General features: G+C 40.8%; 1 protein-coding gene across 1 annotated transcript; it reads left to right on the top strand.

The window, feature by feature from the left end:
• The first annotated feature begins 113 nt into the window (after positions 1-113).
• LOC143278336 (iron-sulfur cluster assembly scaffold protein IscU-like) lies at positions 114-8,262 on the top strand. The gene is made up of 5 exons (XM_076583253.1): positions 114-333; positions 2,512-2,625; positions 3,867-3,977; positions 4,423-4,501; positions 5,348-8,262. The coding sequence occupies exons 1-5, from the start codon at positions 238-240 to the stop codon at positions 5,428-5,430; spliced, it is 483 nt and encodes a 160-aa protein (XP_076439368.1). The 5' UTR covers positions 114-237; the 3' UTR covers positions 5,431-8,262.
• Positions 8,263-15,141: the final 6,879 nt, after the last annotated feature.

The following is a 15,141-nucleotide window of genomic DNA, read 5'->3' as shown; positions in this document are numbered from 1 at the left end:
GTATGTATCTAAAATAATTCTCAGAAAATTAAATGTATTGTTATAAATAGAAAACAAAAAAGAAGAAAAAAAATCGTGGAAGGAAGTGGTGATAAAACAGGAAGTACTCGGTTGGGAAAGGGAGATGACTGATGAAATTGTTGCATAATTGTTGATGAATGTTGGAGCTTGGTGGATTTCCTGCTGACAGTTTCTGCCGTTTTCGATAAAGGGATTGAAATACACAATTTAAAAAACATGGCACTTTTTCGGGGCGCGAGAACTGCTGGAAAAGCTGTGACTGCGGCTGTGGAGTCTGGTTTCATTGGATCATTTGCAAAATATCACAAAAATGTAAAGTATATAGAATCTAATTATGACTAAGTAAATTAGGTTCAGGTTCAGGTTCAGGTTAGGGGCTGATGTTGATCATCGTAGCCTCACGGCTTTTTACGCCCCGTCTCATTTGATTAGCACAAGGCCTCACGGCCTTCTTTATGCTATGTCGTTATCTGTCTTGTCTCAGTCTAAGTAGACCCAGTTACAATTATCTTGGACCATCAAAGTCAAACCAAATGTCTTTTAAAATTTTGTGATTATCGATAAGGTTCTTGAAGTTGTTGGTATTGGAAGCATACTTGATGTTAGTGGTTAGTTTATTCCAGTCGTTAGTAACCCTATAACTGAAAGCAAATTTCCTTGTGTTATTGTTATGTCTCTGTTTATAAATTTTATCAACACTGTTTCTTGTTTCCATATTAGTATCTGGCGGTGAATCAAAGAAGTGATCTTTTTTAATATCGTCTGTACCGTTACAGATCTTATAGGCTTGAATCAAATCTCCTCTTTTTCGTCTTGCTTTCATTGAGGGTAATTTTAGGAATTTCAGTCTTTCTTCATAAGACAAATCCTTAATTTCATGCACCAGTTTAGTAGCACGTCTTTGCACTCTTTCAATAGTAATTGATTGACGTATTAGTCTAGGACACCAGGCAGGGAGACCATACTCCAAGAGAGGTCTTACAAGAGCTTTATAAAGTCAGAGAAAAATATCCTTATCAATAAACGAAAAAGTACGTTTAATAATACCCAGCCTTTGATTTGCCTTGTTAACAACTTGGTTAATATGTCTGTCAAACAGTAAGTCTTAATTAGTAATGTCAAGTTCAGGTTCAGGTCCACGTGTGGGGCGATGGCAAGCATCGTAGCCTTGCGGCTTTGTACACCCCGTCGGTTTTCGTTTTTTTTTGTTTTTTTGTTGTTGTTGTTTTGTTTGTTCGTTTTTTTGTTGTTTTTTTGTTTTGGTCAGGTGCTCCCAAGCCCAGGCTCACCTTTGACTTCTTTATGATTTCTTTGTTTTCTTTATGATATCGTGGTCAGCTTTTTAAAGGCATTCATGTCAGGTGCGCGTTTGATTTCTGGGGTTAGTCTAATTGTTAGTTACTCTGTAACTAAAAACAAGTTTTCTGATGTTACTACTATAATGTTCTGTATTTTGTCGGTACTGTTTCGGGTGACAATGTTAGTTTGTGGACTGATATTATTAATGATAAAGAAACATGCTTCATCAATGTCATCAACATTATATATATATATATATATATATATATATAATATAATATTATATTATATATTTTATATGCTTGTATCAAGTCCCCACGTACCCTTCTTGCTTTTAGGGAATGGAGCTTAAGATATTTAATTTTAAGCCTTTCTTCATAAGAAAAATCCTTTATTTCATGGACTAATTTTGTTGTTTGTCTTTGTTCACCTTCGATTGCAGCAGATTGATGCTTTAATTTTGGGAACCAAACAGTGTTTGCATATTCTAATATAGGTCTTACCAATGCTTTATATAGTCTTGAAAATGTACTGCTGTCCAGAAATGTGAAGGTACGCTTGATTATACCAATTCTCTGATTTGCCTTATTCATTATGCATGCAATATGCTAATGTCTAAAGAATGTTTCTACTCCGCTCAGTGTTTCGATTTTGTGAAGTGACTTTCACACTGAGTGTGTGTGTTGTGTGTGTGTGTGTGTGTGTGTGTGTGTGTGTGTGTGTGTGTGAGTGTGTGTGTGTTCTTTTATTTAACATCTTTCCACATTTGCGAGAAAATGTGTGCGTTTGTGTGTGTGTGTGTGTGCACTCTGTGTGTGTGTGTGTGTGTGTTGTGTGTGTGTGTGTGTGTTCAGCTTAAAATAACATTGCTAACAGATTTTATTATACACATTCAAAATGCATGATTCATGCATGTCATATTTGCACACAATAACACATGCAGGCATACAATGATACACACCTAATGCAACACACAAACACACATGTAAATTAAACTTGCACTTAGTCAAATTTATAATATTATTTTGAACAACACTATAGATATAAGACAGGATTTTGAAAAATTAATCCATTCTGTTAATAGGATTTTTTGTGATTATTACAAAACTCATGGCAAAAAGATTATTTAATAATCAGATACAAAATGATATTTAATCAGGCAGTGACAAGACTGTATGCATTGTTGGGCAGGTTCTGGATCATTATGAAAACCCTCGTAATGTGGGATCCTTGGACAAGGAAGACAAACAAGTTGGTACAGGACTGGTAGGGGCTCCAGCCTGTGGAGACGTCATGAAACTGCAGGTAACCAGCACCATTTTTAAAATGTTCATGGTATGATTATCAACTTCTAGTAATGATGCTTTGATGCTGGTATCGGTTAACAAAAAAAAAAGAAAGAAAGAAAAAAGATTAGTTAAAAAAAACCCAAAAAAACTGGTAGGGGCTCCAGCCTGTGGAGACGTCATGAAACTGCAGGTAACCAGCACCATTTTTAAAATGTTCATGGTATGATTATCAACTTCTAGTAATGATGCTTTGATGCTGGTATCGGTTAACAAAAAAAAAAAAGAAAGAAAGAAAAGAAAAAAAGAAAAGAAAAAAAAAAAAGAGATTGTGCAGGCAACTATTGATTGTTAGTATTGTTCTCTTTATTTGTGTCATGGGTTTGTGGTGTTAATTATTGTAAATATGAGTACTTATTTCACTACACAAACTTTACTGTGACCCACTAGTGCAGACTCCGGTAGGGAGTCTGATTCCTGTCCTGTGCAAACTACTATCACACTAGTGGGTCACGGTAAGTATGTTAGATAAACGTAGTTTTAGGAAAAAAATTTCCTTTTAGTTACTTGCTGCTTGCCAGTGTATCAGTTTATTTATCAGTGACTATTGTTAGATCAGAATTGAGATGTATTGTTTTGAAATCGATAAATTATGTGTGTTGTGGTAACCAGTAGTGCCATACATACATATAGTTGATCACATATGTTTGCAATATCCACAGTGTTACAAAACTAAATCGATAAATTATGTGTGTTGTGGTAACCAGTAGTGCCATACATACATATAGTTGATCACATATGTTTGCAATATCCACAATGTTACAAAACTATCTTGCTCTTAAGTCAGAGTGAAATGTTTTGTTTACAGCAAGTGAGAGTGTGACTTACACACACGCAGGCACACACACAGAGATACACACACACACACACACACACACACACACACACACACACACACAGGGACACACATGCATACACAGGGATACACACGTCCACACACACATGCACCCTCCCACTCCCACAACCCCCTCCTCCCCCGCACACACACACTTTTTAATTTCAGTCAGACTCTTACAGAATTTACCTGAGAGCATCAATCGGAAAGTTTCCTTTGTTCACACAAGATTTCAGCAGTTGGTATGAATATGATTGAACAATCTATCATTAAAAAATTGAAGCATTAAACAGAAAGTTTCCACTGTTCTCATAAGATGAAAGCAGTTAGTGTGTATGTGATGTATCTGTATGTGTGTGTTTCAGATCAAAGTGGATGAAGATGGCAAAATTGTGGACGCCAAGTTCAAGACGTTTGGCTGTGGGTCAGCTATCGCCTCCAGCTCTCTGGCCACAGAGTGGGTCAAGGGCAAAACGGTCAGTGGGACAGTGCTCTTCGCTGAGATATGTTTTTCAGTTTGTATGTTTATGTCTTGTAGTTTGCCATTTGTTTCCATATGTACTTGAGGAATATGCTGTCTATGTAAGTCTTGTTTCAAAACTGTCTATTTGTGTGAATCAGACACAGCAAGGATGAAGGTGGCTGAATGGTTAAGATGCTTATCTGCTATTACATAGACCACAAGGGTCTGGATTCAAATCCCGCTCTCGCCCTTTCTCCCAAGTTTGTCTGGAAAATCAAACTGAGTGGTAGTTTGTATCTGATTGATGGTTTTGTACATTGCTTTGAGATGTTTAAGAATTTGGTTTTGTACATTGCTTTGAGATGTTTAAGAATTGCTATATTGATAATTATTGTTATTGATAGTATCATTATCAGTGCAGTGAAAGCAGTCGATGATGTTGGTGGTCACTGTTTCAGCTGGATGAAGCGGTGCGGATCAAGAACACAGACATTGCCAAAGAGCTGTCTTTGCCCCCAGTGAAACTGCACTGCTCCAGTAAGTCTGGCACCGGTCCTGTGTTGTAACTTGTGTCTTCTTAATGGTCATATGTTTTCCAGTAAATAGCACTCTGGGTTGTGTTTTTAGCCGGATTCAATTACCTGGCTGTTTGCTGCTTTTGAAATTAAAATCTAAAATACCCACAAGATGAATTATTTTGCAAACAGAAATGAAGTGTGAAATTGATCATCGAACTGTGAGCTGTTGGCCTTATTGATTAGAATTATTCCAAAGTGATAGTAATCTGGATTGAGAATTACATCTCTCTCTCTCTCTCTCTCTCTTTCTCTTTCTCTCTCTCTCTCTATGTGTGTGTGTGTGTGTGTGTGTGTGTGACTGAAGTAGTTAACTGCATTTTGTTTTACATATAGAAAGGGTATAAACATGTGTACCTGTGCATTGTGAATGCTGTCTGTTGATTATGTTACTGTTTATTTTTCCTCCCCACAGCAACAGTTGTTTTGCCAAGGTGAAGAGTTGGTGGGAGTCTAATGAAACTGAAGAGCAATATTTTTTCACACTCTGAATTTCTTTGCAGTAATTAGGTGGTTATTTTTGGTAATTTAACAAAGAATGAAAAGATGTGTGTGTTGGGTGTGGGGGGCGGGGGGGCGTGTTTAAAGTTAAAAGAATGAAGAGATACACCTGGAAACTGCCAGCCTGTAATGAGTACCTCTTCCACTGGCAGTTGCTGAAAATGAATGGGTTGTGATCAGCTGTCCGGACATTAAAAAAAAATGAATTGAGAGATTTCAGTCCTGATATTGACTGGTGCTTTATTGTGAGGAGATAAAGAGCGATTTACCCCTTCAACTGGTGACAGTTTTGCTGGATTGCTTGCAGTGTTGGCAGAGGACGCCATCAAAGCAGCTTTGAACGACTACAAGATCAAAAACCAGTCCGATCCGGCATCAGACTCTACCTAAACCAACAAGTCAGACTGAGACCGCCCGGAACTGTGTTTGGGAATGGTTGTGGTGTGAAGGCAGGACTGTGAGCAGGAAGGAACTGTGTTTGGGAAATAAAGCAGTATTCAGAGATGTATGGCAAGGCTGTGTTTTGTGAAAGAAGGAAGAAACTAAAACTGCTTTGAGTGTTTTTGTTTATGGACAGTTTCAAGACAGTGGCTTCAGTGGCTTTCATTATTAATTGGATGAAATGCTTTTGATGGAATTTAGTGTATCAGTGTGCAAATGGGCACTGGTGGGGTATGCGTGTGTGCGTGTGTGTGCGCATGTATGCGTGCATGTGTGAGTGCACATGTGTGTGGGTTCTTGGATGGTTTTGTTGAGAATCATTTCCTACAACAGTTCCATAACCAGTATTTCAGTGATCAATGAGAATAATGACGAGAAGAAGAAAAATTCAGGCAAAAACTTGTTTCTCAATTTTTTTTTTTTATTGGATCTCAGTTTTCCTGGCAGTGACAATCTTGTGCTTGCTGCATTTATAGGACATAAACTTTAGAAACATCTTTTGTATTAACTACTGCTTTTAGAGATGAAATTGTCACAGCTCACACAAGACACTTTAGTATTGTGATTAAGCATTAACTTTGCAAAGCTTTCACTCAGATATTCACAGAGTTCTGTATATATATGTATATATGTTTGCATATATATGTAAGTTTTGCATGTTTGCTCACTGGTGTGGAACATACTATTTACCCTGCACATTGGCTTGCCAGCCAGGTTGTGACCTGAAATGAATAAACAATGAGGCCAGGAGAACAAATGATTAACAAATGGCAAAGAGTGGTAACTCTCTCCATTCACAAGCAGTCCTGCCCCCTGTATCAAGATGCATGGACGCAGCAGTGGCCCTATGGAGCCACACTGGCAGAAAAGCTCTGGGGCACCAAAGAAGACCTCATCAAGACCACCACTTTCATTTCCAGCATAGGACTGCAAGTCTGAGACCATGATCACGGGGAACGCAGAAGAAGAAGAAAAACAAGGTACGCAACTTCAAGTCAGTGCTGCCTATGCCACCGATTCAGCTAGCACATGGGTAAACAAAAGGTACATTGCTGCTATGTGCACATGTCAAATGATCAGTATAAGGACAGGCCGTGCTCTTCCTTATTTGAGGAAGTGTCTGGGTTTGTTCTGATGAACCTTCTATTTACCTGTGAGCTATCTGAATTGGTAGCATAAGCAGCATTGACTTGAAGTATGTACCATGTGAATGGAGAGAGTTACCACACTTTACTGTTTGTTAATCAGGTTGTGACCTGTTTTGGTCATTCATATCTTGAAGCATTCTTGAAAGGTGCAGAAGCCCCCATCTTGTGTGACCTTTTAACAATAGTTTGGTTTCTCTTTGACTGGTTTTTAGTGCTGACAGGAATTCAGTGCTGAGGTGGCCTCTTTGTGTTTGGCTGGGCAATAAGCCACTCGATTTGATTTCGTTTGATCTCTTGACTGTGAAGGACTTTGATACCAGGTTTAAAGTTTTATCAATATGAAAATATACCGTTTGAGTTGTGTGCGACTGTTTCACTTTTTTTCCTTGTGCATATCGAGTAGCACAGTTATTTTTCTTTCTCATATTGCTAACATGTAGACAGTGTCAGATTAGAATAAAGTCCGCCACGCCATATTGATATCTGGATTTATATATTATGATGATAATATGTTTATATATATATTACAATATTTATACAGTTTTTCAGTAACTGGAACTCTTGTTTTGCTGTTATATTGGTTTATATGGTTATCTGTTTCAACTTTTGGAGTCAGGTTCTTTTAAAAAAAGAATTATACGGATCCAACAACAACAAACTTGATTTGTGGCATGTTGAAACTTGCATGTGGTGTTTTTTGTGTCCAGCATGATGGAGCAGTTTACACATGACCATGATCCATGGTGCATAATATGTCCCAGACTATTCATTCCAAATTTCTGTTCTCTACAGACGAAAATTTCCTATTAATTTTGGTGTGTCTTAGTGACGTCTAAACAGACTGCTGTCTTCTTTTCAATTTGATGGGATGCTGTAAAATATTGGAGTGATCTCGCGTTGCTCAGAATCAGAATACTCATGATTTATACACAGTTTTCAGCATAGACTATTGAAATAGAAGAATGCTTCAAACATAAGGCTTTCTACTGCTTAGAATTTTGTTATTTTTGTTATTGTCTGTAACAGTAAACATGTGTCTTTCAAAGTGGACAAATTGTTTTTATGTATTCCTTGAATGTTGTATATAGATTGATTAACCTGTAGTCTTCTGGAGTTGTAGATAGATAGATAAGATCTGATTCTTTCTACGTAAAGTAATATTTGTCTATGACAGTAAAAATTATTATCTTTAAAATGAAAGGATTTGTTTTATTTACTCCCTGAAAGTGATTTTACAAATTATTTTAGTCATATTCTTCTGGGACTGTGGGTCAAAAAACAAGATTTAATTATTACTCCCAAAAAGTTCATTATTGGACAGTTGTCTTAAGAAATTTTTCTTTTTCTTAATTTCAGTTACTAATTTTGTTTAGAGTCCAATTATTTTATGATAGCCAGAGCCCATTTCAGACCATTGACTTCCTTTGAAAAATGTCACTTATTTCATCATCATTTGTCTCAGACAATAATCTTTCATATTGAACTGAATCATGTTTAAAAAAAAAAAAAAAAAAAAAAAAACTGAAAAAAAATGTTTGCACAGCTCAATAAATATAGCTGGGAAGTGTTTGACAGATAATGCATGTGTGTTCACATTTCTGACAGACTAAATAAAACATCACCATCTTAACAATTGTGTGTGTGTGTTGGTCGATTCTTCAGGTCTGAACTTTCAAACTTAAATGTACCACACAGTGGGTTTCATTCCTTAAGGTTCATGGGGTGTAGAATTAAGTCATGCAAGTCAGTTTGTCCTGGAATGAAAGTTGGTATGACTGGGTACAAGGCTTTGTGTGAAACGTGATCTAAGCTCCCTCATACCAGCCCTCAGTATGTTTGATCAACAGCCCACAACATGATAGTTTCCAATGGGTTGCAGTACGGACAAAAAACAACAATAAATGAATGTAAAATATCAACAATAACAGACATGCAAAGTCATACACTGAGATCATTCTGATGACTGTCCACAAAATGTCTGGCCCTTTTTTTCAGGAAAAAAACCCTGCAGTCTGTATATGGATTTCTCATTATAGGCCAATAGATCTTTAGCAAAAAATAAGTATGTTCCTTTTCCTGGTGGTGATAGGGATAAGATGCACCTCAGCTGACTACTCAAACTGTACACACCCTTGCAGTGTTTCTGGTCCCCAAGCATAAGATGTGAAGATGATGATTTGTTAGTTGTTTCTTACTATTGCTTTTCTGCTCCAGTCACACGTTTCATCATTGTATTTTCCTGCTCTCAATGTCACCTTTTGTGGTCAGCTTTGGGAAGTCCTTGGATTGTGTTGTTTTTTTTCTCTGGCTGTGATTGAAAAAATCACTGAACTGTAAGTGTTGTCTTGAGATCATATAATACGGATGATGGTTCACCGTAATGCTGAGACATCTGACAATTCTAGACGAGGCGAAACAGCAGCCTTATCAGGAATAAACATGGTTTTCTCTTTTTTAGCAAGAATTTAAATGGCTCCCATTTACTGTCTATGAAGGATGCAGATTCTTCTTCCCATCCAGCACCCTTCTTCAAGGTCTAGTTAAGAGGAGGAGGGGGGAGAAAAAAGTCCAGTCCTTACTGGAATCGAACCTAGGATACTAGTATACAAGTCCAGAGCTCTACCACTATACCACAGCTGCCCTGTTGATTATATTTGACTGAGTAGGGTGGGATGGCTGTGGTGATGTACATCTTAAATGACTGGAACCCATTCGCCAGAGATCAACCAAACGTATCTTCTTTATCGTTCCCAATCTCTTTTATCATAAGAACAGAAGTTGGGGGAAGATAGAGTCAAAGAAAGAAGAAGAAAAAAACAACAAAAAACCACACACACAAAAACAACAACCACGAACAACTCTTTTTCCACTTCCTGAACATTTTCAAAGGTGTAAAAGTGTACAGCTGCTTCAGAAGAATTCTTCAGATTCACCGGCCAGGCAGAATTACTAATGAAGAAATTATGGGGCGAACAAGACAGCAGCCAGTGGCAGAAGAAATCATAAAAAAGATGCTAAGAATGGATTGCCCACACGCTCCACAAGCCTGCATTTAGTGCCACAAAACAAGCTCTCACAGGGGAAAAGGAAAAGAGGCCGGCCAAGAAATACATGATGGCCTGACCTGGAAGTACACATGAGGATAGGTCGCACATGGGGACAGCTAAACGACTGGCACAGGATTGGGATGGCTTGAGTAAATTTGTGGACGGCTTTTGTCCTAGACAGGGTGATAGTAGAAGGTGCGGTGAGGTGAAGACGCAAAGTGTTGAACGATAGTATTCACAAGTCCCGAATTATGCTCTTCATAAAATACATGCTCATGAATTTTTGGTCATCTCTGCGATCATTGCTACCAGGTGCAGAACTTGCATACATGGAGTACCTAACACCCCATGCTTCTGTTGATCGTATCCCTGGATCTCTTCACAGTATAGTAGGTGTCTTATCAATTGCATCGCTCCCTCTTCTTTCTGATTAAGGTTATTTGTTTTGTCAATGTATGTATTACTTTGCTAGCATGGCTGATCAAACCGATGGTGCAGTAGGTCTGGCAGTGTTGGAGATTGCCTTTCTTGGGGAGGGTGATGGTGAGTGATTGGGTCCATGGCGTGGACCATTCGCCTATGTGCCAGATTTTGGTGCAGATGGCAGTCAGGATGTCACTTACTGCATCTCCGCCATATTTTGAAAAGTTCTGCAGGGATGTTGTCGATTTCCACAGTCTTGCCATATTTTAGCGACTTCACTGCCGTTACAACCTCTCCCAGGAGTACTGGGAAATCATCTTCATTTGATGAATCACTCTAAACAGATTACAGCTGCAAGCAAATACCATTACTGCTGAAGAACAGACTGGATCCCGCTAAGGCATAAGTACCATCGAACAAATCTTTAACCTGCGTGCCGTTTGCGACAAACACCTCCAACACCAGAGGGAATTCAGAGTTCAAGAAGGCGTTTGACAGAGTCCGACAGGAAGCACTATGGGCCACAATGAAGAAAAAGAGAGGCATGGCCTTCAAGACTCACTTGTGATAAATTAAGTCCCCTAGCATTACAGAGTAATTTCCCTTTTTTACTATCTGCACCAAAACGTTTGCAAAATAAATAAAAATTCCATGCTTAGCAAAAGAAGTTCCTAGAGAATACAAAAAATATAAATATAACAGTAAATGCAGTTTGCATATAATTAGGCTTCTTTTATTATTTTTTTGTGCCCATCCCAGAGGTGCAATATTGTTTTAAGCAAGATGACTGGAAAGAACTGAATTTTTCCTATTTTTATGCCAAATTTGGTGTCAACTGACAAAGTATTTGCAGAGAAAATGTCAATGTTAAAGTTTACCACGGACACACACACACACACACACACACACACACACAGACAACCGAACACCGGGTTAAAACATAGACTCACTTTGTTTACACAAGTGAGTCAAAAATTAACACCAGGCTAAAGCTTATCAACACCATTCAACAACCATACTCCAAAGTGATGAGTGCGGTACTCAAACAGGATGCTATTTGACAGTGGTTCCGTATTTTCAGTATATCAGGGCTGTCTTCTGTCTTCCAATTTGTTCAACATATTCATGGAACGCATCATGACTGACACGCTTGGAACACAATCAACATTGGAAGAAGAATCATCACGAACCTTCGCTTCGCCTTTTCAACCACCTCTCCCATTGTTTTCTACGTTCTTGCATGCTGACCTAATTTCATGCTGTGAGGCACACAAAGAGTATTCCAGTATCTGAGACACCTGTTACTTTACCTGTCTCCTATGGCTAAGGGTGGAAATCATGCACAGCGTCATACTGCTAGAATTAGTCATCCACCACCTCTGAATGTCAAAGAGGGAGAACTTTGTGAAAAGTGTTCAGCCAAATTTGGGAAAACTACTGCATTGTTGCCAGGCTAAATTAATGGTGTGTGTCCATCGAGATCGATGATGACCATCGTTGTCATCCAGCTGGGGGATGGGGGGAAGGTGGTAGTGGGGTGGGGGGGAGGATGCTCATGAATCTATCTGTGAATGCGCAGATGGCTGAATAGTCCAATCTGCGCACGAAATGTTCGCTGACAGTTGGGGCAGACAAAGACAGGCATATCATTGTCAGGGAGCTTGTTTGCCCGTGACTTTCTGGCCTGCCTCTTCTGAACAGCTGCAGCAGTCCTGTTGGCCTCGCACAACTTGGCGCCTTTGTGCACAGCAGCGCGCCATTTGTCACGGTCCACTGTAGATTCCTCCCAGGAGTCAGGGTTGATATCAAATGCTTTCAGAGAGACTTTCTCTGAAGCGCTTCTTCTGACCTCCGTGTGATCTCTTCCCTTGTTGCAGCTCGCCATAGAAGAGCCTTTTGGGCAGCCGATGGTCTGGCATGCGCGCCACGTGTCCAGCCCAGCGAAGCTGGGACTGCATCAGGATGGTGAAGATGCTGGGAAGGGTGGCTTTTGCGAGCACCTCTGTGTCTGGGGTCCTGTCTTGCCACTTGATGTTCAGTAGCTTCCTGAGGCATGTTGTGTGGAAGTGGTTCAGCTTCTTGGCATGTCGTTGGTACACTGTCCAAGTTTCGCAGGCGTACAGTGGTGTGGGGAGAACTACTGCTCTGTAGACCTTTAGCTTGGTCTCAAGACTAATGCCTCTTCTGTTCCAGACATTTGCATTGAGTCTACCAAAAGTTGCGCTTGCTCTTGCAATCCTGACGTTCACTTCATCGTCGGTGGTCGCATTTCGTGACAGTGTGCTGCCAAGGTATGTGAACCGCTCCACCGCACTGAGTCTCTGACCGTTGACTGTGATGTTGGGCTCAACGTAGGGTTTCCCTGGGGCTGGCTGATGGAGAACTTCAGTTTTCCTCGTGCTGATGGTAAGGCCGAAGTTCCTGCTGGCAGTGGCAAACTTGTCGACGCTGAGTTGCATGTCAGCTTCAGAACCAGCGTTGAGGGCACAATCATCAGCAAACAAAAAGTCTCTGTTGATGTCTGTCATGACCTTCGTTTTTGCTTGAAGCCTTCTGAGGTTAAACAACTTGCCATCTGTTCGGTACTTTAGGCCGATTCCAACATCGCCATCTCTGAAGGCATCAGTAAGCATTGCAGAGAACATAGGCTGAACAGCGTCGGAGCCAGGACGCAGCCTTGCTTGACACCATTTGTGACAGCAAAAGGAGCAGATGTTTCGCCATTGTCCTGGACTCGAGCCTGCATGCTTTCATGGAATTGGCTGACCAAGGAAATAAATTTCCGAGGGCATCCGTACTTGGCCATGATCTTCCACAGTCCCTCTCTACTCACAGTGTCGAAGGCCTTAGTGAGGTCGACATAGGTGGAGAACAGATCAGCATTTTGCTCCTGACATTTCTCTTGCAGCTGCCTTGCAGCAAACACCATGTCGGTGGTTCCGCGCTCTTTCCGGAATCCACATTGGCTCTCAGGCAAATGACCCTGGTCAAGGTGTGCTGTGAGGCGGTTTAGTAGGATCCTGGCAAGTATCTTGCCTGCGATGGAGAGCAAGGAAATGCCCCGATGGTTATCACAGGCTTGCCAGTTCCCCTTTCGCTTGTACAAGTGAATGATAGATGCATCTTTGAAATCCTGGGGGATCGTCTCTTCTTTCCACATGAGTGAGTACAGCTGATGGAGCTTCTCAGTCAGCACAGTGCCTCCATCCTTGTAGACCTCTGCTGGTATGGAGTCTAAGCCAGGTGCTTTGTCACTGGATAGCAGACGGATTGCTTTCTGGGTCTCAAGAAGTGTTGGCGGATCGTCCAGTGCTTCGTTGATGGGGACTTGTCGGAGACGGTCTATGACTTCATCATTTATGGAGGCTAAATTAATAAAGAAACACGGGAATACAAAAGAGCTCTCTTCCAACAAACTGGGCTGGGAGACTTGCTGTATTCAATGACATGCAGCTGGAGGAAAATCACGCAACAAAAGACATAACTGCTGCATTCGAAAAACAAACGAAACCTATAACAGATACATTTTCAACATGTGGGACTAAAGACGTGAAGAACCTTTTGAAGACTGCGTTGCTGCCCCGCGAACCCTGATCAAGACATGCAACTAATGTGACAATATGATAGACTCGCTCGAAGGAGATCGCACTGTGCTGGGCATCAACAACAAATCAACAAGAGAACGACTTCTCCAGGGAGTCGGAACTAACTCTCCAGTCCTGCATTTACTAGTGTCATGCAGCAGAAACAACATCACAGCATCTCAGCAGCCGAGTATTATGAAAGCAGATGAGCTAACAGCAAACGCTCATGCTGTATCTCCTAAAAGTCAGGAGACCTTGAAGAAGAAGGCACCCTGCAAGTTTTACGCCCAGACTCTTTTCCTGAAGGGCTTGGTGAACTATGCAAGGAGGAGACCACCAATCCAGTGGATATACAAGCCACCTGATGCAGCTGCTTGGTAGTCGCCACAAAGATATATGGAGATCTGCATTGATCAGAGACCACTGTGAACAAAGCTCTCAAGAGGGAACACAATCATCTACATGTCGTGGAAAACATCCTGCCCGAGCTATCAAACGCCAAGGTATTCTCCAAACTTGACCTCAGCAACGCGTACTGGCATTACATCTGGACAATGATTCAAGCCTACCGACAGCATTTCAGACACCTTCGGGTCGGTACCGATGGGAGTGTGTGCTATATGGGACTATGTTAGAAACGTTTGGGTCAAGCTCTGGAAGGCCTCAGTAAGTGGTTGGCGTGTTGGATGATATCACTGTCTACGGTGAAATCAGCGATTTTGAGTCTGCATCCAAAGACCATGACAAGAATCCGCGTGCTCTACTTGAGAGATGCAGTAAACTTGGAATGAGACTCAACAAAGAAAACGCTGAACTATCCAAGATAGAAATCTCTATCCTAAGACACCGTGTGACCAGTGAAGGCCCAGAGAAGGTTGAGGCAGTGCTGAAGATGCCCAAACCCAAGAATGTCGAGATCGTACGTCGCTTCTGTGGATTTTGTGAACTATCTGTCAAAGTTCCTGGCAAAGCTGTCTGGTATCTTGGAGCCCATCAGACAACTTACGCGTGCTGATGTAGAATGGACCTGGACACTGACTCATACCAACGCCTTTGAAACAGTCCAGAAACATATCACTGAAGCCCCTGTTCTGGCCTTCTACAACCCCCTGGAGGAACTGGCTATCAATTGTCATGCAAGATTGTGGCGCAGTTCTTCTGCAGAAAGAGCGCCCAGTGGCTTATGCTTGTTGTGCTTTGACTGATGCTGGAAGCAGATATGGCCAGATTTAGAAAGAAATGCTTGCCATCGTCTTCGTAGTGGAGAAGTTTCACCAGTACACATTTCAACTTCCAGACAAGGTCCAAAGTGATCACAAACCACTTGAAGTCATCCTTCAAAAGTCAATCTCTTCAGCCTCAAGGAGTCTACAAGTCACGGTGCTCAGAATCCTGGGATATGACATCAAAGAAAGCCACTTGAAAGGCAAAGAGATGTTCTTTGTAGATACATTTTTT

This window comes from Babylonia areolata, unplaced genomic scaffold (genome assembly GCF_041734735.1).
Source record: "Babylonia areolata isolate BAREFJ2019XMU unplaced genomic scaffold, ASM4173473v1 tig00002737_3, whole genome shotgun sequence".
NCBI classification, from domain to species: domain Eukaryota; kingdom Metazoa; phylum Mollusca; class Gastropoda; order Neogastropoda; family Buccinidae; genus Babylonia; species Babylonia areolata.
The sequence above is the reverse complement of the archived record's forward strand: the minus strand, read 5'-3'. Positions and strand labels throughout refer to the sequence as shown.

Coding starts and splice junctions, on each gene's coding strand:
- LOC143278336 (XM_076583253.1), top strand. CDS start 238: ATGGCACTTTTTCGGGGCGCGAGAACTGCTGGAAAAGCTGTGACTGCG. Junction 334..2,511: donor TTGCAAAATATCACAAAAAT/GTAAAGTATATA, acceptor ATTGTTGGGCAG/GTTCTGGATCATTATGAAAA. Junction 3,978..4,422: donor AGTGGGTCAAGGGCAAAACG/GTCAGTGGGACA, acceptor TCACTGTTTCAG/CTGGATGAAGCGGTGCGGAT.